Raw genomic sequence first — 26,118 nt, 5'->3', positions numbered from 1 at the left:
GCTCAGTAGTTGTGGCTCGCGGGGTCTAGAGCGCAGGCTCAGTAGTTGTGGCACACGGGCATAGTTGCTCCGCGGCATGTGGGATCTTCCTGGACCAGGGCTCGAACCCGTGTCCCCCACATTGGCAGGCGGATTTGTAACCACTGAACCACCAGGGGAGACCCTATAATAGGCTGTTTTGTAATTTGGAAATTAGAATCTTTTTGTTATAGGAACAGAGTTGTTTAGATTTGTGACCAGTTTGTAAAAGTCTGTTTAACCTAAAATATACATTTACAGTAAAAAACATAGAAATTGTTATTTGCAATGCAGTATTATGTGATAATTGAATAAAACAGAAGAGAACCTATCCCAAAACCTGGTACATGAGGGACAGAGATTTACTTAGAGGAATATGAAAAAGTAGATAGAAATTAACGTGGGCATTCTGAAAAGGACATCTTTTGAGGACTTAAGTTGATGGCACAAATTCTTAAGCTTTTACTGTAAAATACTTGTTTTTCTGTTTTCCTTGATATGAGTGTGTTACAAAGTGTAGTTTCTTAGGTTTATCACCTAGAATCAGGCTTGTTTTGACCTATAGGTAGAGAGAGAGAGAGCATGAGAAACAAGGGACATTTTCCTGGACAAAAAGTTGGAAAAGAGAAAAGAATGAAAGAGGTTGAAAGTGTCTTTGTAGAGTGTCGTGAGAGTGAGAGGCCTTCCTTGAGCAGGAAGGAGTTAGCAGCCATGAAAAGTAGGCAGTGGGGCATGGCATCCTTTGGGCACTAGGGGAAAGAGGAAGCACTAGGCAGCTGGCTGCTTCTACGTACAGAATTGTACACATCAGGCATTTGTATCTCTCGTACCTTTATATTTAATATGGTCAGAGGCATATATGATTTGTTTTACCTTTATGGAGTATATTGAGTACTGTATTCATCTCTTCAACAAATATTTGTCAGGGACTACAGAGTCTGGCTGTGTCTTTAAACACATTGTTTTAAATTATTGTTAGCAGCATAGTTTAGAAAGAAGTTGGGAATCTAGGTTCTCTTTGAATTTCTCACTAGTGATGTGGCAGTGAATAAATCTCAGGGTATCCTCATCTGGTGAATGGTGATATTAGCTGTTCTGCCTGCATCACAGGGTGTGTTAAAGATAATATATGCTGGTACATTTAATAGCATATGAAAAAGTCAAGTTCTTTTTTTAAAAATTTTTATTGGAGTATAGTTGTTTTACAATGAAAACGTTAAGCTCTTTACGACTGTAAGGCAGTCCTGTTTATCTTATTTTATGTTACAGCCACATATAGAGAATATCTCCTTTCTTTCTGAACACCCAGTTGAATTTCAACACTTGGTATTTCTCTTAGCATTTTCTTGTTTTCCTCACAACTTTATATCAGGTGGGCAAATCCCTTTGAAGTGCCACATGTATTGGGATTAAAATTAAAGCAGTGATGTTTTGTTTCTTCAACTAGAGGCTCTTAAAACTTGTCAGGTACCGTGGGTCTCTCATTTCCTAATGTTTGTTGTATGTTTTATTGTAGCACACGTCACATGGAGACGGGCGGCAAGAAGTTACCTCTCGCACTGGGCGCTCTGGAGCACGATGTAGAAACTCTGTAGCTTCCTGTGCAGATGAACAACCTCACATTGGAAACTACAGACTGTTGAAAACAATCGGCAAGGGGAATTTTGCAAAAGTGAAATTGGCAAGACACATCCTTACAGGCAGAGAGGTAAATACAAATTATGCTTGATTTCTGTTAGTACACTTGCTCTGTTTAGTTCCATGTGAGAGAAAGAAAAAGAATGTATATATCTGGGCTAATTAAACATTTTTTTAAGAACAAGAAGCTTATGTATTAATTATGTGGGAGTTCTTTTGCTTTCTCATTTCTTTAAATGTTATAAAGATTATATTGAGTTTGAATAATCTTCTGCATTTAAAAAGAGGTAGTGTTCTTTTTCAGTGGTAAATGTGTACCACCACAGTAAAAATTTTTAACTTCATTGTAAGCTCATGGTGCTTGAAAAAATCAATAGTGTTGTCTGTTTTTATAGACTTATCCTCAAGAAGTTTCTTCATCTCCCCAAATATTTTTCTCATAGCTTATGTTTGATAGGTTATTGTGCAGGAAGGCACATGCTTTCCTAATTTTTGTGATATTGGCTTTCTACTCAACCACATGCCGTATTTATTAAAAACGCTTCCATTAAAACTGCTACTAGGGGGACTTTCCTGATGGTCCAGCGGTTGAGAATATGCCTGCCAATGCAGGGGAAACGGGTTCGATTCCTGGTTCGGGGAGATACCACATGCTGCGGAGCAACCAAGCCCGTGGGCCACAACTACTGAGCCTGCTCTGTGGAGCCCACGGGCCACAAGTACTGAAGCCCATGTGCCTAGAGCCGGTGCTCAGCAGCAAGAGAAGCCACCGCAATCAGAGGCCTGCACACCACAATGAAGAGTAGCCCCCCTCACTGCAACTAGATAAAGCTCACGCACAGCAACGAAGACCCAACGCAGCCAAAAATTTAAAAATAATAAAAATAAGTTAATTAAAAACAAAAAACTGCTACTAGGGACTTCCCTGGTGGTCCAGTGGGTAAGGCTCCACTCTCCCAGTGCAGGGGGCCTGGGTTCAGTCCCTGGTCGGGGAACTAGATCCTGCATGCATGCCGCGACTAAGAGTCCGCATGATGCAACTAAAGGATCCCACATGCTGCAGTGAAGATCCTGCCTGCTTCACCTAAGACCTGGCACAGCCAAAATAAATAGATAATAAAATAATTAATAGGGACTTCCCTGGTGGTGCAGTGTTTAAGAATCCGCCTGCCAATGCAAGGGGACACGGGTTTGATCCCAGGTCCGGGAAGACCCCACATGCCATGGAGCAACTAAGCCCGTGCTCCACAGCTACTGAGCCTGCGCTCTAGAGCCCGCGAGCCACAACTGCTGAGCCCATGTGCCACAACCACTGAAGCCTGGGCGCCTAGAGCCCGTGCTCTGCAACAAGAGAAGCCACCACAATGAGAAGCCCACTCACTGCAACGAAGAGTAGCCTCTGCTTGCCGCAACTAGAGAAAGGTCTTAGTGCAGCAACTAAGACCCAACACAGCCAAAAATAATAATAATTAATAAATAAATATTTTTTTACGAAACTGCTACTAAACTAACTCCCTCCTCACATTCTACTTATGCAGCAGAGAACCGTTCTGCCTTTTTCTTTATTTTTGACATAGTTTATTGCATTTGGATCTTTGTACCTGCAATTCCTTTGCCTAAAATACACTTCACCCTTTTGTACAGGAGTCACTTCTTCTGGAAAGTAGTCATTGACAGACTCCCTTTCCCCAGGCATGGGATTCATGTTAAAAATCCTGATACTTTCCTTAGATAGCGTGTTTTACTATTAAAATTACATAAACAATTATGTTTTACTATTACAATTACAATTATGTTGGAATTGCTTATTAACCTGTCTTCCCCCTCTAGTCTATAGGGTAGACATCAGTACTTTATCATGCTTGGCACATATTAGGTACTTAATAAATATTTATTGAATGAATTTCATGTTACTTTTGAAGGAAGCTTTATAAAGAAATGCTTCCCATGTACCAAAGCCTCCTGATATGTGTGCCAAGGTGGTATTACCGATGTGCCATGGTACTGATGCCTGCAGCCCACCATGCTGAGGGCTGCTGGAGCAGGACCCACCCTGGGTTTGCTACAATTTGCCCTACAAATATTCTGATTTTCTGTGTGTGCTGGGACCTGAAGAAGGTTGGGGAGCATTGGTCTTTGCTAACTAGAGTAAAGACTTACTAAAGACTTTACTAAAGTAAAGACTAAAGTCTTTACTTAAGACTACAGTCTTAAGTAAAGACTGTAACTAAAAATTTGCCTCTTCACATTTCATCTCAATTTTAGTGACAGTTCCCTGGTTAAGACTCCTGGTTGTAGAGATGCCTGGACTGCTTTTGGAATCAGTAAATAGCATGAATGGGTGCAGGTTTCTTTGCTGCCCTTGATCAAAAATTTTTGAAATAAGGAACAAAACCTCTGAGTTTATTTCCCCCACCAATCTCGAGTGGTTGCTTGGCCAGTTTCCTTCCATAGGTAGAGATGGTGGGTTAAAAGAGGAGTGGGACAGACAGACCCTCTCCCCTTTTACATAACATGTGTGCTGGAGTGTGGCTTACCATGTTTATATCTAGTAGGTTCTCTCTCCAGAAATGGCTTGAATCTGACTAGATAGTGCGTAAATTAAAACACTTTTTTAAAAATTTGAAATAAACAATTTTTTCCCCCTATTGTAGGTCTTAACCAGAATCATATAAAATGTAAACATTATAGAAATTCGTTATGTAGAAAATAAAATTCCTTAAACTTTCTCTCCTCAAAGAGGATCATTTTCAGCAGTTTGGTGTAGATTACCACAGTTTTTTATATACACAGTAACTTTTTGTTTATTTTAACAAAAAGGGACTCATGGGACTTAATGGTAATTTTTCTTAGCAACATACTTGATCACGTCTGGATCTTAGTGCTCATAGATCTGACATTATGTTTAATGGAACGTCATCTTCCAGTGTGTGCTGGTGCCGTAGTTCACCCCCGTTGGTGGGCATTGGGTGGTTTCTGATTTTTTTGCTATTACAAATATCTGCAGTGAACATTCTTTAACATAACTTTCTGTGCTCTCGTTAAGAGTGTTTCTGTAGGATAAACTCCTAGAAGTGTGGAGGTCCTGGGTCAGAGGGGATGAATATTTGATACTGTAATAGGTACTGCTAAATTGGTTTTGAGAGAACGTTTTACTGTTTTGTTAGCCCTACTGGAATGAGAGAGTGCCCATTTTTCTACACCGTTACTAACATTGTAGATAATTTTTGTCTATCAGATGAGCAATAAATCTATTTTTAAAAAAAGATTGCTTTTTCCTGATAACTACTTAGATTGATGATATTTTCGTATATTTGTGTCATTTTCTTTTTAAAATAAGTTTCCTGTTGTATATCCTTTATCCATTTTTCTTTTTCTCTTTTAAAATTTTAGCGATTTAAACATTTTATGTGTTTCAGACATCAGTCTGATCTGTCTGGGTTTCATGTCTTGGTGAGAAAGGTTTACTTCCAGGATTTTTTAAATTGATTCTGTTTTTTCTTCAAATACTCCTGTGGCTGGCATCTGAATGTTTAATTCATTTGGTATGTGTTTTGGGGGATTAGTATGAGGTGTAGGGCTCTAATTTTTTTTCCCCTATGTGCATTACTGCTTGTCCCAGATCATCTGTTCTCTCCCCTCGTTTATTTAAATTCCCTTTTGTTTCTCTGATTTCATTTATTTAGTTTTGTACCCATATCATGGTGTTTTTATTACTGCACCTTTTGATTGTACGTTTTGATTTTTTTGGAGTAGGTTAAGTCCCCTGCTGATTATTCTTATTTTTTAAAAATTTCATTGCTCTTTTTTGCAGTTTACTCTGTCAGATGAATTTTATTTCATTTCATTTCATTCCATTTCATTATTTTGGTGGCACCATACAGCTTGCGGGATCATACTTCACCGACCAGGGATTGAACCCAGGCCATGGCAGTGACAGTGCTGAGTGGTAACCACTGGACCCCCAGGGAACACCCAGTCAGATGAATTTTAGAAATAGGTTGCCATGTTCTAAAAACAGCCTTACTGGAATTTTGATTGGATTAATTTTGATGAAATTAATTGAATTTATAAACTGATTTGGGAGGCAATTTGCTGTTTTAATGATACCAAGTGTTTCTATCCAGGCTTATGAAGTGTGTCTCGATTTTGTTTTTAAGGTTCATAATTTTCTTCATCTGGATTTTGCATAGTTCTTGTTATGTTCATTCCAAAGTGTTTTATAATTTTTGTTGCTGTTGTGAATGGGGTTTGTGAATATATGAGGCTACCAAATTTGCATAACATCTTGTATCTGAGCACCTTTTGAACTTACTCTCATTTTGGATATCAGAATTAAGCAAGTTGATGTTATTTTTTAAATTATACATCATTTTTTATTTTGATGTACAGTTCTATGAATTTTAACACATTTATAGATTGATGTTACCAGTACCGTAATCAAGATACAGAACAGTCCCATTACCTCAGAAAATTCCCTTGTGGTCCCTTTATGGTTGCTCCCTCCCCCATCATAACCTCCTACAACCACCTGTCTATTCTTCATCCTCATAATTTTGTTTGTTTCAAGTCTGTTAAGTAAATGAGATCATACAGTATATTTTCTCTAATGCCTTTGAGATTGATCCAGTTTGTTGCATATAGTATTCTTAGTTCTTTTTTTTTTTTTTTTTTTTGCGGTACGCGGGCCTCTCACTGTCGCGGCCTCTCCTACTGCGGAGCGCAGGCCCAGCGGCCATGGCCCACGGGCCCAGCCGCTCCGCGGCACGTGGGATCTTCCCGGACCGGAGCAGGAACCCGCGTCCCCTGCATCAGCAGGCAGACTCTCAACCACTGCGCCACCAGGGAAGCCCAGTGTGTTCTTTTTTATTGCTGAGTAGTATTCCATTATGTGACTGGACCACAGTTTGTATCCACTCCTACACTAAAGGACATTTGAGTTGTTTTCATGTTTGGCAATTATGAATAGAACTGCTATAAACATTCCTGTACAGGTTTCTGTGTGAACATAAAATTTTATTTCTCTAAGATAACCCAGGAGTGGGATTGCTGGGTCATATGGTAAAAAACTGAAGTTTTTCTAGAAAGTTGGTTTTATTACAGGTTTATTATAGTATAATATTCCTAAAGAAACTTAAAACTCTAGTCTAGTTATTATTTTTATCACTTGGTACTGTTCTCAGCCCACTAGAAACTAAAGTTTTTCCATCAGCATTCTCTTGCCCTTTTATAGGAATGTGATGTATCTTTCCTATTGAGGTAGTAAGAGCACTAAAGGAAACCCAGAGTGCACCAGAAAGTGGTGTTGGTGATTCAGAGACTTAATTCATTCTGAGTCAGTAGGAGATAAAGAGTTACTATATGTTAAAGAGACAGTTTTAATTGCTGTCATGAGGATAAGACTAGCAATGTAGTAGAATTATATAGTGGAAAGAATTCCCTGAAAGAAGAGAGTGGGGATAATCTATATCATGCACTTACATCACAAGGACATTGTGAACATAAAAGATACTCATGAAAATTTATGTGATGGAAGAATGGCATTTTTACTGCACAGACAAATTAGTTTTTGTGGGTTTTTTCTGTTTTATTTGTCTGTTTTGTGGGGGGTGGGATGCGCACCGCATGACTTTTTGGGATCTTAGTTCCCCGTCCAGGGATTGAATCCAGGCCCTTGGCAGTGAGAGCGCCGCATCCTAACCACTGGACCGCCAGGGAACTCCTGTGAACAGACAAATTAGATTAATGAATTATAACCAAGAGAACGTCTTACATCTAGTGAACAGTTTCTAATCAAGTCTTTAAATAGAATGATTGTGGTAGAAGTCCACTGTAGATGAGACCTGTCTCTCTAGGATGGTTCTTAATTTTTAGACCAGAAAAACACCAAAATCCTTATTTTATATATATTTAAAAGTACAGGCACCAGTCATAAAATTCATCTGATTTAACTCTTTGATGAAAATGCTACCTATTGTCATAGAAGCAGCTATCCCATATTTGGGATTTGGGAATGTTAGTTCCATCTTCTGTCTTGGTTTTGGCTAGCTTTTCACAGCTGAAGATTATTTTGGTTTTTGAAATAATTGTTTGTTTTAATATTACAGTTTTCTTTCAAGTCAAGTTTTTCTTTCAAGTTCATTTTTCCCCATAGTTATTTTCATAGGCCCCTAGGGATCTCTCCCCTAACATGAACTACAGAAGAACTCACTTGTATCTGTCATTTGGTACTTAATTGAGACTGTTTTTTTACTGCCTTAAAAAATTATTTTCCAAAGTAATACATGCGTATAGCTTAAAAAGTCAAATAATACTAAAAAGCTTGTAACTGAAATCAGACTTTCTTTGCCTCCTCTTTATCATTCAGTACCATTAATCAAAGGCTCCTACTTTCAATTTTCTAGGCTCTTTTTTCTGATAGTCTTTTGGTTATCTCCTGATTTATAATTGTAGACATCACTGACTTTCCCCTTATGGAAGATGGATATAGCTTTCTTATGATTCACTTCCACATCTACTTTCCTTTCCTCAGCCTTTCTATTGCAATGATATATTTGGTTAAAGTTAGATTTTTTTAACTTAATCAAGCTATGTAAATGTTGTTCAGTGTTGGACCACAATAATTTATTTTCTTATATAATTTTTTATTTTTTCTAGAATTAATAGTTGCCTCAAGTTTTGTGGGGGTTTTTTTTCAACTTTCTCATGGTTCTATGTATTTTCTGCAAATTGATCCAACATATCTTTCAAATACCTTGCAGTACCGATGCATATGATGTAACATATTAGTTCAAGAGAGAATAGGTGGGTAGAGGTTAAAAACAGCAAGATAGCGCTTTCACGGCACAGATGAATGGGGTAGTGGCTACAGGGAGATGTCAGGCCAAGATATTTTTTAAAAGATGGGCAAGGGCTTCCCTGGTGGAGCAGTGGTTGAGAGTCCGCCTGCCGATGCAGGGGACACGGGTTCGTGCCCCGGTCCGGGAAGATCCCACGTGCTGCGGAGCGGCTGGGCCTGTGAGCCATGGCTGCTGAGCCTGCGTGTCCGGAGCCTGTGCTCCGTAACGGGAGAGGCCACAACACTGAGAGGCCCACGTACCGCAAAAAAAAAAAAAAAAAAAAAGATGGGCAAAATACCAACATGTTTGTCTGCTAATGGGAATAATTTAAGGGAAAGGGTGAAAATGGTGCTTTGAGGAGACGTGCTGGAATGGGTGAGAGGGGGTGGTAGAGGTATTGTCTTTGGATAACGTGGACAGTCCTTAGAAGTAGGAGGAAAGTAGAGGGTACTATGCCAATATTCTGCAGGTGAGTGGTGCTATATGAGGGTGGGAGCTTGAGAAGTTTTCTTCTCATTGCAGCTCTTTTTTCAGTAAAATAGAAAGCAAGATTACCAACTAAGAATGTGACTGTCAAGGAGATAGGAGATATTAGAGATCTGAGAAAGTTACAGTAATTAACAGGTTAGTAGGAGAGTGAATGCACTGAGAAATACAGTAGAATTACCAGGCAGCCTTAACACTTCCCTGAGGTTACTGATCATGGATTTAAATCGGGAATAGACAGCCTGGATGTAATTTACTGTCCAGCAACATTCAGTTAACCAGACACAGGCATAGCATTTGTAGATGGTTGGGATTTTATTATAGTAAGTAGTGAAATGGAAACAGAGCAAGGGCATTGATTTGGAATACCCAAGGGAGTGATTTCAATTAAAGACAATAGATTTAAGTAGGAAGTAAGTACTTGAGGGAGAAGGCAGACCATAAGAAGGTGGTGGGATCAATGGCTGTGGGTCCCGGTGAGTTCAGATAGTTACTGGGATTCTAGAGTGGGTGGGTGGGAAAGTTAGGAGGAGGTGGTTAGAGAGTGGGAAACTCAAGATTAAGATCATAGTGGGTTTTCCGATATTGGTAGTTACAAAGTCTAGAGTAAAACAGTGTAAATGGCTTTTCCCTCCACCTTTCTAGCAGCTTTTTAGACTCTTCTCATTTATCCATGCTGTTGAGAAATTTCACAGTGAAGTGCCAAGGAGTTGGTCTTCATTCTTTGTTCCTGGTGCTCATTGAACCCTTTCAATATAAACATTCTTATCTTTCAGTTCTGGAGAATTGTCTCGTTTTATTATTTAAAAATCGTCATTCTAGAATTCCTTTTTTTTTTTTTTGGCTGTGTCATGTGGTTTACAGCATCCTAGTTCCTGACTAGGGATTGAACCTGGGCCCTAGCAGTGAAAGTGCCGAGTCCTAACCACTGGACTGCCAGGGAATTCCCAAGAACCTTGATTATTTATTTTATTTACTTATTTACTTATTTATCTATCTATCTGTCTTGGTTTTCTGTCTCTGTTTCTATTTTACTTTCTGAGTGATGTCTTTAACTTTATCTTCCAATCTTTCTGTTAAATTTGTTTGAGTCCCTGCATGTGTCCTCCTCCTAGCTCTTTCCTTTTCTGATATTTGTCTTTGTAGTATCCAGTTCTGGTATCAATACTGTTTCTTCTGTTAACTCTCTGAGGATAGTAAAAGCTTTCTTCTTTTTTTTTTTTAAGTAGATTTTTTGCTCCCTACATTGTTTCTCTTTTCTCTGGGATTCTTTCTTGGTGTCTGTCTTTCATACAGAGACTTTCTTTGGAATCTGGTAACCCCTGGTTGTCTGTGTCTGTTTAAGGTGGAACCCTAAGAAGCTGATCAGAAGCTGGTTTGCATGTATAGGATATGTTTGACCACAGAACTTTCCTTTGGGAGTCATCCAGTGCTTTTATTGGAGTACCCAGGTATCTTTGTCTTTAGATCTCTTCTCTGGGACCATTCTGTTCTCTAGGTTAAGAATCTTCTGTTCTGCCCGAGAGGAGCCATGGTCCCACCCCTCAGCGGCAGTCTGACACTTAATCTCCTCCCCCCGCCCCTTTTCATCTCCATGCCTCACTCCTGCCCTCTCCTGGGCCTGTTGACCTTGAGTCCAGAGCCTCGTTGTCTTCTCCGCAGAATAAGTTTACAGTCCCTTAAGAACCGGTGGTCATTGGTTTGGTTGGGGAGCAGCAGCATTCTTTATACAGACTTTTGACTTTGGAATTAGCCCAGCAGCTCCCCTGTCGCCTTTGGTCCCCTGGGACCTCCAAGTCTAGAGCCCTTTCCAAGTCATGCTGGGGAAATCACACTGTTTCTGGTTATAGTGTCCTTTCCTCTGTTGTCTCTTCTCTCTCTTTCAGAAAGTTATTGAAATAGCTTTCCCACTGTTGTCTTCTCAGCTTGTTATTGTGCTCTTGTGGCTGTATGCTTTTATTGTCAGTCTGTGTCCTCTCTCCTACACTAGAGGAGAAACCAGAGAGAGGCCAGAGGGAAAAAGATTCAGTCTTGAACCTCATTTATCCTTGGCCTCTAAATACTCAATAACTATTTGTTTTGGAAGTGAGCAAGCAGGACGGTAAAGATAGCCTTAGTATAAGTCTGATAACAGATACAGCTGAAAATGGTAAAGATGATCATCATGGTTCATTGTGGAGTATTCACATAAACCCAGTTCCCACAAATTAAAAATCACTTAATTACATAGTTGTGACACTTTTTTTTTATTGTGGTAAAATATGCATAACATTTACCATTGTAGCCGTTTTTAAGTGCAGCTCAGTGGCATTAAGTACATTTGCAGTGTTTGCAACCATCACTATCCATCTTCGGAACAGATACAGTCAATCCCATTATTCACAAATTCCATACTTGCAAATTCACATACTACAAATTATTTGTAATCCCAAAAATCAGTACTTGCTGTGCTTTTGCAGTCTTTTTCAGACACGCACAGAGCAGTAAAAAGTTTGAATTGCTTACTGTGCGTTTCCCCAGCTGAGGCCCAACGAGGTGACACTCTGCCTTTCAGCCTTCGTACTATAAACAGATGCCCTTTTTGTGGTTATTTAGTACACATTTTCCACATCTTTGTGCATTTTGTTGGTGATTTTATTGTTTAAAATGGCCCCCAACTGTAGGGCTGAGGTATTAGCCAGTGTTCCTAAGTGCAAGGCTTTGACGTGCCTTACAGAGAAAATACATTTGTTAGGTAAACTTCATTCAGGCATGAGTTAGATAGTGCTGTTCAGTGTTAATGAATCAATAATGTATAGTAAATGAGGTATCCTTAAACAGAAACACACATAAAACAAGATTATGTATTGATCAGTTGATGAAAATGTTATGACCAGGGGCTCACAGGAGTCTTAACTCCTTCCGCCTAGGAACAGTGGTTCAGCATTCACTAGTTCAGTGTTCAGAGTGACTTCATAGAATGTAATTACCGTGAATAACGTGAATCAACTGTCCTTTTTTTTCTGAAGGAGGAGGGTTAATTGTTACTGGTGTTTTCCCCTAACAACAGATATATGGGAAGGGGTATTAGAAAAGGGTATGGGCTTTCCTCAGATGTCTGACTCTTGAAAACGTTTTTAAGAGCAGAGAAATACGAAGCACATTGAGAGCTCTCTACATGAGGTGTGTGGAAGGTGCTGCTCCGGTGCCTGGCTTGGCTTCACGGTGGCTGGGAGGAAAGTTGGCCTTTTGCTGGGACCTTCCGTATTCAAGGCACTGAGTTATTTTCTCTGGTCATTACTAAGTTTTTCCTGGATTGCACCCTTCTTAGAGCATACTCTAGGCTTGTGTGTGCCCTGCTCTGGATGCCTCTGATTTTTGTCCCCCAGAAATTATTTAAAGTCACTTGTCTGCTGATGCCACCTCTCCCATTCTCTTTGCCATTCTTTGTCATTTTGTCTTTATTGTTTAATTGGACTGTCAGGTGGAAGAAGAGAGAATGCATGTGATTAGTATGCCATCTTTAACTGAATGTCCTCATTGTGGGTATGAAGGAGCTTTTCATTGTTATTTTTATTCAAGTTAATTATATATTATACAGTTTAAACAGTCAAGGCTTTTTTTTTTAATGTGTTCCCTGCCCCCTCCCACAATTTCCTAATCTCCGAAGATGGCCACTTTCAGTCTTTCAAACTGATTCTTTATGTTTTACTTTCATATATTTTAATAGCATGTTTTATTCTTAATTATTTTTTCAGTTTTAGGCATCATTATCTATTGACTTCACTATAATTTTTTAAAGTCATCACTGACTTTTAAAAATTAACTCCTTATTGATATATAGCACACATCCAGAAAAAGTGTAAACATTTGCTTAACCATGACCCAGGGCAAAAATATACCATGACTTGAACCCCAGAAGTCCTCCTTTGTACCTCCTTCTAATCATTTCACTGGCCTTCCTCCCCAAGATAACCACTATCCTGACTTCTAAAACACCATATTCTGTTTTTTTCTCTTAAAATTTTACAATGGAAATCATACAGTGTTTATTATTTTGTGTGTGCCTCTTTTACTCCACCCTGTGCTTGTGCCATTCACCCATTTTGTTTGTATTGTTAGGTTTTGATTTGAAGTTTTATTTTGTAGGGAGCTGTTATAGTTGATAGGCTTGTTCTCCGTTGCTGTAGACTGAATTGTGTCCCCTAGAATTTAGATGTTAAAGCCTGTTTGGAGGTAGGGCCTTTGTGGAAATAATTAGGTTAAACTAGGTCATAAGGGTAGGCCCCGATCTGATAGGATTAGTGTCCTTATAAAAAGAGACACCAGAGAGCTTGCTTGCTTTCTTCCACTTGTAAGGACACAGTGAGAAGGTGGTCATCTGCAAGCCAAGAGGAACTGCCCATGCTGGCACCCCGATCTCTGACTTCCAGCTTCCAACTGTGAGAAAATAAATTTCTGCTCTTTAAGCTGCCCAGTCTGTGGTATTTTTTGTTTTGACAGCCTGAGCTGACTAATATACCATTCTTCTGGATTATTGTGTCCTCTTAAAGGACTTGGGATCTTTTTTCTGCCTGCTCTTGTAGATGCTGGTGGTTGTAGATGCTTTAACACCAGTCAGGAGCAGGGTGGATCTTTTGACCAGTGGTTAATTGACAGGAAGTGGAAGATACGGATTTTTCCTCCAGTGAGTATTTGCTGCAGGTTTGTTGGACTCTTGATTTGAGGAATGTTGGGCGGGGGGCGGGGGAAGCCCTTCTCATGTGTGAGCTCTCTTTATCCCTATTTTGTAATTTTCCACTTTGCTTTAGGCGTCAGAGTGAATAAATGGAATTTCCCAGAACTTTACACAAGTGCCAGGGACACTCCTGTTTCCTTGCCTAGTGAATTCCCTTGGCTTTTGCCGTGCGCGCATGCATGCGCACACACACCTACGCGCACGCGCACACACACACACCCCCTCCACAGACTTGGGAATGAGTCAGTGGTCTTCTCTCCAGTATGCATCTTTCTGAGGCACCTAAGTGATGCCCCACAGTTGCCTCCTCTTTTGGTGACCTCGAGGTCTGAGCTCTTCTCCAGGCTCCAGCTCTGGGCCAAGGTTATTTTGGTAGTTGAGTCATCCCAGCAAGGGAACTGGAAGGAAGAGGGGATTAGGAGCTTCCCCCTCAGTTTTCATTGACACACATACACACAGCATGTTAAATGATAATGTTTCACTCTGAGGACACTTGCTTTTGATAAAATGACTCTCTTCTACAGTTTGGTTTAGCTGAATGCAACACATTTTTTTTTCTGTTTTTGCTTTAGATACTTTTTGAACAGCAGTACTTGAAAATGAAAATATATAATAACAAAATCAGAATAGAATCTTTAGAAGGTGGATATTGAGCAGAACCGGAAGAAACTAGTGATCAAGGGGCCTGTCATGAGAATAGAAACAAAGTCTCAGAAGATCAGAGGAAAGAGGAGCTGGAAAGGCAGCATTTTTGATGGATTTGGCCATGAGAATGAGGAAGAAAACAGAATTGTGGCCAGAACAGTGTTATTGAAGGGGTTTCTTCGGAAATCCCTTTGGGAGATGGAAATCCCTTGGATCTTTTGGAGATCCAAGTATACCACATAAAATTACATATGAAAGTAAAGTTTGAAGAAAATTCATTCATTCAACTTTAAATTATTTTTTTCTTTTTTGGCTGCGCCACACAGCTTGCAGGATCTTAGTTCCCCGACCAGGAATCGAACCTGTGTACCGTTCAGTGGAAATGCAGAGTCCTAACCACTGGACTGCCAGGGAGTTCCCTCAGCTTTAAAATAATGGAATTTTAAAGCCACATTGGTGGGCTTCCCAGGTGGCGCAGTGGTTGAGAGCCCGCCTGCCGATGCAGGGGACACGGCTTCGTGCCCTGGTCCGGGAAGATCCCACATGCCGCGGAGCAGCTGGGCCCGTGAGCCATGGCCGCTGAGCCTGCGCGTCCGGAGCCTGTGCTCCGCGACGGGAGCGGCCACAACAGTGAGAGGCCCGCGTACCGCAAAAAAAAAACAAAAAAACACACATTGGTATTTGTTAAAACACCAGAAACCCTGTTTCTTCACTGTTCTATCTCCATCTCTGATGTGTGTGTGGTTACTAATGCGAGTATTCAAGGCCTCAGATCACCCCAGTAAGCGTTTATTGAATGCTCCTTGTGTACAGGTAGTGCTCTAGGGCTATAACAGGATGTCTTCTCCCCATTGAGTTATGCACAAGGTGGTCATTGTTTGCATATTCCAGCAGCCAGTATTTCCTTTAGATTTATTTACTGTAGTTTCCATCAAGACTTATATTTTCCAAATATAGAATCAGAATTTTGACTTTGCTTTTTGCAAGCACACACACTCATTAACTCTCCCTCCCCCACCGATTCTGATTTTTTGCCTACCCCAGTCAGGGGTGAAGGGGTGATGGGTTCCTTGTACTTCAGGGTCAGACTCACTGGATGCCTTGCTGCAGTCTTTCCCTTTCTTTAGCTCCTTAGGAGGTTAATAGGTTCATAGGGAGTAATCAAATGGCATGGGGAGATGGAGGCTTTAGACCAAGTTAATCAGTTAAAAAAAAAAAAAAGCTTTAATATGAATAGTGCAGCAGTTCTTGAAGTAGGGATGTGGACCCCTGGAGGTTTTCTGAGACCATTTTAGGGGGTCTGCAAAATCAAAACTGTTTTGGTAATACTATTTAAGACATTATTTGCTTCTTCCATTCTTTCTCACGAGCGTACAGTAGAATTTTCCAGAAGTATGTGACGTGTGATATCATAACAGATTGACTACAGGAGGACATTTGAGAACTTCATTAAAATGTTATTTATATTAACACTAATAGACTTTTTTCCCAATTTTTTTATGGTGATAAAATGCATATAAAATGTATTATCTTAACTGTTTTAAAGTGTATATTTCAGTGGTATTAAATACATCCATAATGCTGTGCAGCCATCACCACCATTCATCTCTAGAACTCTACATCTTGTAAAACTGAAACTCTACACCCATTAAATTCCCCCTCCCCCCTCCCCCCAGCCACCACCATTCTCCTTTCTGTCGCCATGCTTTTGAATACTCTAGGGACCTCATAAGAGTGGAAGCATGCAGTATTTGTATTTTTGTGACTGTTTTATTTCACTTAGCATAGTGTCCTCAAGGTTCATCCATGTTGTAGCAGGTGCCAGAATTTCCTTCCTTTATAAGACTGAATAATATTCCATCTTATGGATGTGCCTCATTAAGCTTTTCCATTAATCCCTTGATGAACTTTTTTATTTGGCCATGCTACGTGGCTTGTGGGATATTAGTTCCCTGACCAGAGATTGAACCTGTGCCCTCTGCAGTGGAAGTGTGGAGTCCTAACCACTGGACCTCCAGGGAAGTCCCCCTTGATGATCTCTTGAGTTGCTTCCACATCTTAGCTACTATACATAATGCTGCTATGAACATGGGTGCACAAATAGCTTTTTAAATCCTCGCTTTCGGGCTTACCTGGTGGCGCAGTGGTTAAGAATCCACCTGCCAGTGCAGGGGGGGACACGGGTTTGAGCCCTGGTAGGGGAAGATCCCACATGCCGTGGAGCAACTAAGCCCATGGGCCACAACTACTGAGCCTGTGCTCTAGAGCCTGCGAGCCACAACTACTGAGCCCGCATGCCACAACTACTGAAGCCTGCACGCCTAGAGCCTGTGCTCCACCACAAGAGAAGCCACCGCTGTGAGAAGCCCACGCACCGCAACGAAGAGTAGCCCCCAGTTACCACAACTAGAGAAGGCCTGCGGTACAGCAACGAAGACCCAACACAGCCAAAAATCAATCAGTCAATCAATCTATCCGTCCATCCATCCTTGCTTTCAGTTCTGGGTACATACCGGAAGTGGAACTGCTGGATCATCTGGTAATTCTATTTTTAATTTTTTGAGGAAATCTGTACTTTTTTTTTTTTTTTTTTTAACAGTGGCTGTACCATTTTATACAATCCTACCAACAGTGCACAAGGGTTCCAGTTTCTCCACATCCTCACAAAGGCTTATTATTTTCTGGGGGTTTTTGGCAGTAAGCCATCCAGTTGGGTGTGGAGTGGTGTTTCCTAGTTTTGATTTGCATTTTTCTAATGATGAGGGATGTTGAGCGTCTTTTTTATGTGCTTATTGACCATTTGTATATCTTCTCTGGAGAAACATCTCAAGTCCTTTGCCCTTTTTTTTTTTTTTTTTTGCTGTACGCGGGCTTCTCACTGTTGTGGCCTCTCCCGTTGAGGAGCACAGGCTCCGGACGCGCAGGCTCAGCGGCCATGGCTCACAGGCCCAGCTGCTCCGCGGCATGTGGGATCTTCCCGGACCGGGGCACGAACCTGTGTCCCCTGCATCGGCAGGCAGACTCTCAACCACTGCGCCACCAGGGAAGCCCCTTTGCCCATTTTTAAATCAGGTTTTTGTTGAGTTTTCAGAGTTCTCTGTATATTCTGGATATTAATCCCTTATCACATATGTAATTTGCAAATATTATTTCCCATTCTGTGGGTTGCCTTTTTACTCTGTTGATAACGTCTTTTGATGCATAAAATTTGAAATGTCATGAAGCTTTGCCCTATGTTTTCTTCTAAGAATTTGATAGTTTTATAGGTCGTAGATTTAGGTCTTCGATCCACGCTGAGCTAATTTTTGTATTTGATGTTAGGTTAAGAGTCTGATAACTTCATTCTTTTGCATGTGGATATCATTTCCCCAGCACCATCTGTTTTTTAATTTTTTAATTTTATTTATTATTTTTGGCTGCGCTGGGCCTTCATTGCTGCGCACGGGCTTTCTCTAGTTGTGGCGAGCAGGCGCTACTCTTTGTTGTGGTGCGCGGGCTTCTCACTGCGGTGGCTTCTCTTGTTACGGAGCACGAGCTCTAGGCACACAGGCTTCAGTAGTTGTGACACGTGGGCTCAGTAGTTGTGGCTTGTGGGCTCTAGAGCACAGGCCCAGTAGTTGTGGCTCACGGGCTTAGATGCTCTGTGTCATGTGGGATCTTCCCAGACCAGTGTCGAACCCATGTCCCCTGCATTGGCAGGTGGATTCTTAACCACTGCGCCACCAGGGAAGTCCAGCATAATCTTTAAGAATATAAAGGGGACCAAAAAGTTCTAGAACCGTTGACAAAGAATCTTTGAACACTTGCCCCAGATTTTGACTATAGTCCCTTTCTTCAGTGGTGCTTCTTATTGGATCTGTGTTCTGAGGGACATATAGTAGGAACACAGCCTCACTGACATGGGGTGAGACCATTTGTTGTTCTGGACCTCAGGTGCAAAGCTGGGTTAATTATGTTCCCTAATTCATGGCAAAGCCTCTGTCTTCACTTACGTTTCCTTCCGTCCCCTGTCATCACCCCATCCCCCCTTCTCGATATCCATAGTTCCTAGTTCTGGTTAGCCGTAGTTCACTTTTTTCTTTTAATTAATTTTTATTGGAGTATGGTTGCTTTACAATGTTGTGTTAGCCTCCACTGCACAACAAAATGAATCAGCCATACACATACAGATATTCCCCTCCCTTTTGGACTTCCCTCCCATTTAGGTTACCACAGTGCACGTAGTTCATTTTTAAGCAAGAAAAGACAGACTGGCTAGGTGAGGATGTCGGTGCAGGGTTAGTACAACTTAATTTTTTTTCTTTTTTTTAAGATAAGTGCATATAATTAGAAGCTGTAGCTCTTTCTTCCTATGTCTTAGTGGCTTATTTTTAGACTGCCTCACCCCTTTTTGAACAAAGACTACTAGGGGACCCATTTGTTGCCTCTGTACATACTCATTTGGTTAGCTTGTTGATTGATCTGAAGCTAGGGCCTTTTCCTTCTCTAAGAGTGCCTTTTCCTTCTCGAAGAGCTAGTGCCTCTTCCTCTTCTCTAAAGAGCTTTTTTATTGAAATAAGATGTTTTTAAAGTTTTCAGATTCAACACCAACTTATTTGTTCATATATTTACTCAATTAACCAGCTCCCACTTTGTGCTGGACACTCTAGAAAGCATTTTGGGCTGTATAAACCTATAAAAGCTATAGTTCCTGCCCTTGTATCCCAGAGTCAGATAAAATTAAAGTGTCAGAAAATAATGAATAGATTTTCTACATTGCCATATTTTTAGAATTGTTTTCATTGTATAATCTCTCCCCTTTTGGGAGGGGTTAGGAGGTGGTTTCTGGGAGACTTATTTTCCCTGTGTCTATAGGTAACTTAAATGTAAAATGTTATAAAATACCCTTATTTGCATGAAGCCCCTCTTGTCAATTATAAAATATTTATAAAGTGTAAAATATAATTGTAACTGGTTGAGTTTTAGGTTTCTGAGGTTTGTTTACTTGCTTGCTATTTAACAATGCTACATGTCTGGGCATTTACAAAACTATTACTAATTAGTCTATAATGACCAAATTCTTAAAATCCATAAATATTAATTTTTTTCTAGGTCGCAATAAAAATAATTGACAAAACTCAGTTGAATCCAACAAGTCTACAAAAGGTAAGATTGGTCCAGTATCCAGTTTTTTTTTAATGATTTTCAGTGCTAATTGTCACCTAATTTGTCCATTAATTACCTCTACTATTATTTTTATTTATTGTATTTAGTACACAGTAAAGCTTCCTCTTCCTCAAATGAATGCAACTTAAATTTAATATGGTTTAAATGTCGTATTGTTGTATTTTTTTCCTTCAGTTGAAGATAATGACTTTTAAATGTTCTTAATAGCACAAACTGAAGGCTGTACTTTGAATATTCTAAATATTGACTAGAATAGAGTTATAAAAAAGACAGAACAACATAGTTTCATGTAATTAGTCTTAAGCAGAGTTACACATCTTTCTTACAGCTAATACTGAGATCTCTAAAGTCAGCACTTTGGCTTTCTTAAGCTACCACAATATGTCTAATCAAGGAGTGATGATTAATTGATATAAAAGGAAAATATAAAAGTAAAACTAAATTGGTAGTTGAAAACATGTTTGTTAATGAGCTATTGCCATTTGTATTATCTAATGTAGATCAGGAGTTCTCAACCTGGTGCATGTTAAAATCACCTGGGCCTCTTTTCAAAATCCTGATGACTGGCCCATAGGGAGATTTAATTGCTCAGGTAGGGCCTGGTCATAGGTATTTCACTGGTGCATCAGTGAATGATTAATGATCTTCATAATAAGATCCTTTTAGTTACTTTTGGTTTTGCAGAGCCTTTTTACATACTTCATTTGATTTCTAGACTTGGCCTATGGTAGCTGGGGGATACAGAGACCTAGAAATAAGAACAGGAAGTCAGGCTTCCCTGGTGGCGCAGTGGTTGGGAGTCCGCCTGCCGATGCAGGGGACGTGGGTTCGTGCCCCGGTCCAGGAGGATCCCACATGCCGCAGAGCGGCTGCGCCCGTGGGCCATGGCCGCTGGGCCTGCGCGTCCAGAGCCTGTGCTCCACGGCGGGAGAGGCCACGGCAGTGAGAGGCCCGCGTACCGCAAAAAAAAAAAAAAAAGAACAGGAAGTCCTCTGCCACTTAGCTGAATGTGTAACTTGACCTTGAGCAAGTCACTTAACTTTCTGGACGTTGGGCTTCTCATCTTTTAAAATGAAGATAATTTCACTAAGTGAAATAAGTCAGACAGAAAGACAGGTACCATATGATCTCATTTATATGTGGAATCTAAAAAATAAAACAAATAGACAAACAAAATAAAACAGAAACAGGCTTACAGAGAGCGAAACTGTTGCCAGAGGGGAGCTGAGTGAAATAGGTAAAGAGGATTAACAGATATAAACTTTCAGTTATAAAGTAAACAAGTCATGGGGATATAATATACAGCATAAGGAATGTAGTCAGTAATGCTGTAATAATTTTGTATGGTGACAGATGGTTATTGGAGTTATCATGGTGATGATTTCATAATGTATTTGATTGTCACATCATTGTGTTGTACACCTGAAACTAACATAATATTGTATGTCAACTATACTTCAGTTGAAAATAATAATAAAAATAACTAAATGGAGATTTAATCTTCTCATGATGGATTATATTAATGAAATAATACATATCAAAGAGTTTCATAAACTGCAAAGCAGTACGTAAGACATTTTAAGGGTAATCATGCCCTATCTACATTTCTAATGTAGTTCTAGTTCTGTTGGTTATTTTCTATTTATATCATCATAATTTTGAAACTGTCTGTGTGTGTGTGGGATTAAGGTGGAGAGGGAGACAGATTTTATCTTGCACTGAAAATGTTATTTAAACAAGTGGCTCTGCAGGGCATAGTGGGCCTTAAGGGTTCTCAGGGTGGCCCTGGAAGGATCCAAAATTTCCAGTCCTTTGTTCTGAACATGAAATTGTATCCATTTCCTTAAACTCATTTCTTCATATATCTAAGGACTTGGTAGTAATTAATAAGTTAGAGGTTACTAAAACTTGGTATTCAGAACTAAAATTAGCATGTAGAGAAGTTTGCTAAGGATTCTAATTCAGTATTCGAATGTTACAGATCTTCCACTATTCATGTGTACTTGCAGATAACTGGAATTCTAGCAGTTTTCTAGGAAGAATTTTATCATAGTATTGTCTTGAGTTGGTTGTGATTTTTCTTGCTTGCTTCTTTTCATTATTTTTGGTCATAGTTTTTAATTACCACTGTTCTTTTTTGTTATTATTCCAAATTACTGTTTGTCACATCATTACCAATTTAGTACCTGGTAGGCTGTCTGTTTAGCTTGATGGTGTGATGCAGATTTTTATCAGCATTAATTTTGGCATATAAATAATAAGACTTTTAAGATTTGTTTGGTATAGCTCAAGTATGAACCATCCACAAAAAATTTATACTAAAGGCAGATCCGTCCAAGTTAAATAATTTGATAAGTGTAATGTTTTCAGTTTGTAGGGCATTGTTTTAAATCATAAATCATGTGTTTGTGTTCTTATAAATTAGAAGCATTCTATAAATACTTCCTTCACATTCTTTTTCGCTGAGTTCCCTTTCCATGGAAAGGTGGCAGCAGAGTGGTGTATACCTGGCATCTTTTGCCCTTGTAATAGTGGTGCTTGCAGCTTGTTTTCTTCCTCAGCACCACTCACAGTTGTATCACACCTGCTCACTCAAATCTCTGTATATTGTGATTTTAAACTCTGGAACTTGGTGTATGGCCTTAGGAGCTAACAACATTCTGCCATCAACAATATGCGATCTTTTTGTACTGCCACTACCAAAAAAAATGTGGACTGGCTCATTCAGGCAGTGTTTGAACACAGGTGTTTAAAATAGTGTCATTTCAAAATATTCACAGTATTCTGGCTTACACATTGAATCATGTACATCTGATAAACGCATTTAAGCAAACCTGAGTTGACTGCATATTAGTAAACTGATGTTATTTTCACTGACAGGTTCTTCACTTTTCCTTTTAATTTTTCCAGCCACTGAGTGAATAAATGTTAGATTCTAGTAAGATATATTTTTCTCCATTGTTTTTGTACATCTCAATTTCTGAGTACTATCCCTGAGACATTTTCTGTCCATAAATGTCTTTTAGGTCAGCCGTTAAAGAACTCTGTAATGTTGTGTACCTTTAATGATTTTGAAAACAACAGGAGTGAAAAAAAATGTTAGTCTTCCTCCTGGTTTTACAAAGTCACTTTCAGCTTTTTTTTTTTTTTTTTTTTTGGGGGGGGGGGAGTACACGGACCTCTCACTGTTGTGGCCTCTCCCGTTGCGGAGCACAGGCTCCAGACGCTCAGGCTCAGCGGCCATGGCTCACGGGCCCAACCGCTCCGTAGCATGTGGGATCTTCCCGGACCGGGGCGCGAACGCTTGTCCCGTGCATCGGCAGGCGGACTCTAAACCACTGCGCCACCAGGGAAGCCCCATTTTTAGCTTTGATTTGGTTACAGATAATCTTGTTTTATTAAATTCAAGTTCGTCATTAAGAAGCAAGTTATGAATTTATTAAGACATGCAAGTAGGGCTTCCCTGGTTGCCCAGTGGTTAAGAACCTGCCTGCCAGTGCAGGGGACATGGGTTTGATCCCTGGTCCGGGAAGATCCCACGTGCCGCGGAGCAACTAAGCCCGTGTGGCACAACTACTGAGCCTGCGCTCTAGAGCCTGCGAGTCACAACTGCTGAAGCCAGCGAGCCACAACTACTGAAGCCCGCGTGCCTAGAGCCTGTGCTCTGCAACAAGAGAAGCCACCGCAGTGAGAAGCCCACGTGAAGCAACGAAGACCCAACGCAGCCAAAAATAAATAAATTTATAAAAGAAAAAAAAAAGACATGCAAGTACACTAAGTGTAACCCATCTAAAGTTATTTTCTTTTCTCATCTTGGAGTAGTGTGTTAATGTAAAGAGGGATTATAAAGTAATGGTTAGGAACACAGTTAAGCCAGCCTACATGGATTCAAATCTCGATTTCAACCCAGCCTAGCTGTGTGACAAGTCACCTTCCTGGATCTTAGTTTCCCTGTTTGTAAAATGGAAATAATAACAGTACCTCTAGGGCTGTGGTGAGAATTAAATAAGTTAACATTTAAAAGCCCTTAGCACAGGGAGATCAGCTTGGTGCTTTGTGACCACCTAGAAGGGTGGGATAGGGAGGGTGGGAGGGAGACGCAAGAGGGAGAAGATATGGGGATATATGTTTATGTATAGCTGATTCCCTTTGTTATAAAGCAGAAACTAACACACCATTGTAAAGCAATTATACTCCAATAAAGATGTTAAAAAATAATAATAAAATAAAAGCCCTTAGAAGAGCTGAGTGTAGTTCCTAGCACATGGTAAGGACCAAGTGTTTGCTATTATTGTGTGTCCTGCTGAATATTGGTTTTGAGAGAGAGTGGGAGATTTTTTTTTTTTAACTTTTATTGGCGTGTAGTTGATTTACAATGTTGTTAGTTTCAGGTGTACAGCAGAGTGAATCAGTTATACATATACATATATCCACTCCTTTTTTTTTTAAGATTCTTTTCCCAGGAGATATTTTTTGTTTGTTTTTTAAATTTTACCCTCACAGGAAATAAGTAAAACTTAAGGATTGAATGGTAGGTTCTGGCTTAGGTCTCATAGGACTTATTTGCAGTAGACTACTTCTGATCACGGCTAATATTTGCGCATTTAGTATATATGGAGTACTGTATTAGTTTGCTCGAGCCACTATAACAAAATTCTGTAGACTGGGTGTCTTAAACAACAGACATTTATTTCACACAGTTGTAGAGCCTGGGAAGTCCAAAATCAGGGTTGCCAGCATGGTCGGGTTCTGGTGCAAGCTCTCTCTTTGGCTTACAGAGGGCTGCCGTCTCACTGTGTCTTCATAGCAAAGTAGGGGGAAGGTACATGAGCATGCTGTTTGATGTCTCTACTTACAAGGGTACTTAATCCCATCATAAGGACCCACCCTCATGACCTCATCTAAACCAACTTAATTCCCAAATGCTCCATCTCCAAATATCACATTGTGGGACAGCTTCATGAAGTAAGTTCTGTTATTCAGGAAAGAGAGGCCAGGGAGATAAAGTAATCTGCCCAACGTCCCCTGACTAGTAAGTGATAGCTGCTTGGGCAGTCATTTTATGATAGGTGTAGTCATCATTGAGTCGAGCATTAATGAACTCTAAATGAAAACATGTTTACCACAGTTTAGACCATAGAGCATTTGCTGTAAGCAATGTCCCAGGTATATTAGTTGGATAGGAATTCATTGTCATTAGATACTAGAGCATGTGCTTCCCATGTTCTTACACATATAGGCGTTCTCACAGTAGCTAGTCTGATAGATACCTTTTCACCTTCATACTCTGTTAGGTGAGTATTACTACCATCTTGATTTTCCATTGAGGAGACAGAGTCTGAGAAGTTGGTATAGTCAGACTCTCCAGTTCGTAAGTGATGGAGCAAAGATGTAAGTCTTAGCCTGACTCCAAAGCATGGACTATTTCCACTTCATTATGGCCCCCTCCTGTAATTAAATTTCCCTAACTGAGATGGGAACTAACCTGAGGCTTTCTTTGTAGTAGCTATGAAGAAGTTAGTAAATAGTTTCAAGGTTGAGGAAATATTGGGTTGGCCGAAAAGTGCCTTCAGTTTTAAAGTAAAAATAAAAGACACATTTTTCATTTTCGCGAAGAACTTTATTGAATAATGTATTCACCCTTTTGTTCCACTACCTTCTGCCATTTTTCAGGCAACTTCATAGTTCCATCTTCCCAAAACTTTTTCTCTTTTTGAGCAAAGAACTGTTCCAGGTGCCTTTTACAGTCTCCCAGGGAATTGACATTTTTTCCATTAAGAGAATTTTGTAAAGACCGAAATAAATGGAAATCTGAAGTTGCAATGTCTGGTGAATACGGCGGATGAATCAGAACTTCCCAGCCAAGCTGTAACAGTTTTTGCCTGGTCATCAAAGAAACATGCGGTCTTGCAGTATCCTGATGGAAGATTATGTGTTCTCTGTTGACTAATTCTGAACGCTTTTTGTCAAGTGCTGCCTTCAGTTAGTCTAATTGGAAGCAGTACTCGTTGGAATTAATCGTGGGGTTTTCCTGAAGGAACTCGTAATAGAGGACTCCCTTCCAATCCCACCATATACAGAACATCACCTTTTTAGGATGAAGACCGGCCTTTGGTGTGGTTGGTGGTGGTTCATTTCGCTTGCCCCACGCTCTCTTCTGTTCCACATTATTGTACAGTATCCACTTTTCATCGCATGTCACAATTTGTTTTAAAAACGGAACGTTTTCATTATGTTTCAGTAGAGAATCGCATGAGGAAATACGGTCACGAACGTCTTTTTCGCTTTACTTACGTGGAACCCATACATCAAAGCGATGAACATAACCAAGCTGGTGCAAATGATTTTCATAGCTTGATTTGGGTATTTTGAGTATGTCAGCCATCTCCCGCGTGGTATAACGTTGATTGTTCTCAGTGTCTCAATTTGATCGCTATCAACTTCAACTGGTCTACCCAACCGTGGAGCATTGTCCAGCGAGAAATCTCCGGCATGAAACTTCACAAACCACTTTTGACATGTTCGGTCACAGCACCTTCTCCATACACTGAGCAAATCTGTTTTTGCATTTCGATTGCGTTTTTACCTTTCTTGAAATAATAAAGCATA

At 40.1% G+C, this 26,118-nt stretch overlaps 1 protein-coding gene across 12 annotated transcripts in view; it reads left to right on the top strand.

Moving 5' to 3' along the window:
- Positions 1-26,118, top strand: part of MARK3 (microtubule affinity regulating kinase 3) — a 107,715-nt gene that overhangs the window by 19,660 nt on the left and 61,937 nt on the right. For 8 of the 12 annotated variants that reach the window (XM_019951905.3, XM_019951890.3, XM_019951918.3 and 5 more), the window contains exons 2-3: positions 1,535-1,726; positions 19,435-19,488. In XM_019951905.3, coding sequence (XP_019807464.1) covers positions 1,535-1,726; positions 19,435-19,488 — 246 coding nt within the window. Of the gene's footprint in view, positions 1-1,534; positions 1,727-19,434; positions 19,489-26,118 lie in introns of those variants that run through there. The other 4 variants (XM_073799003.1, XM_033850570.2, XM_073799017.1 and 1 more) reach the window with 3 other exon arrangements.

The sequence above is a fragment of the Tursiops truncatus genome, chromosome 2 (assembly GCF_011762595.2).
Source record: "Tursiops truncatus isolate mTurTru1 chromosome 2, mTurTru1.mat.Y, whole genome shotgun sequence".
NCBI lineage: Eukaryota > Metazoa > Chordata > Mammalia > Artiodactyla > Delphinidae > Tursiops > Tursiops truncatus.
The sequence above is the reverse complement of the archived record's forward strand: the minus strand, read 5'-3'. Positions and strand labels throughout refer to the sequence as shown.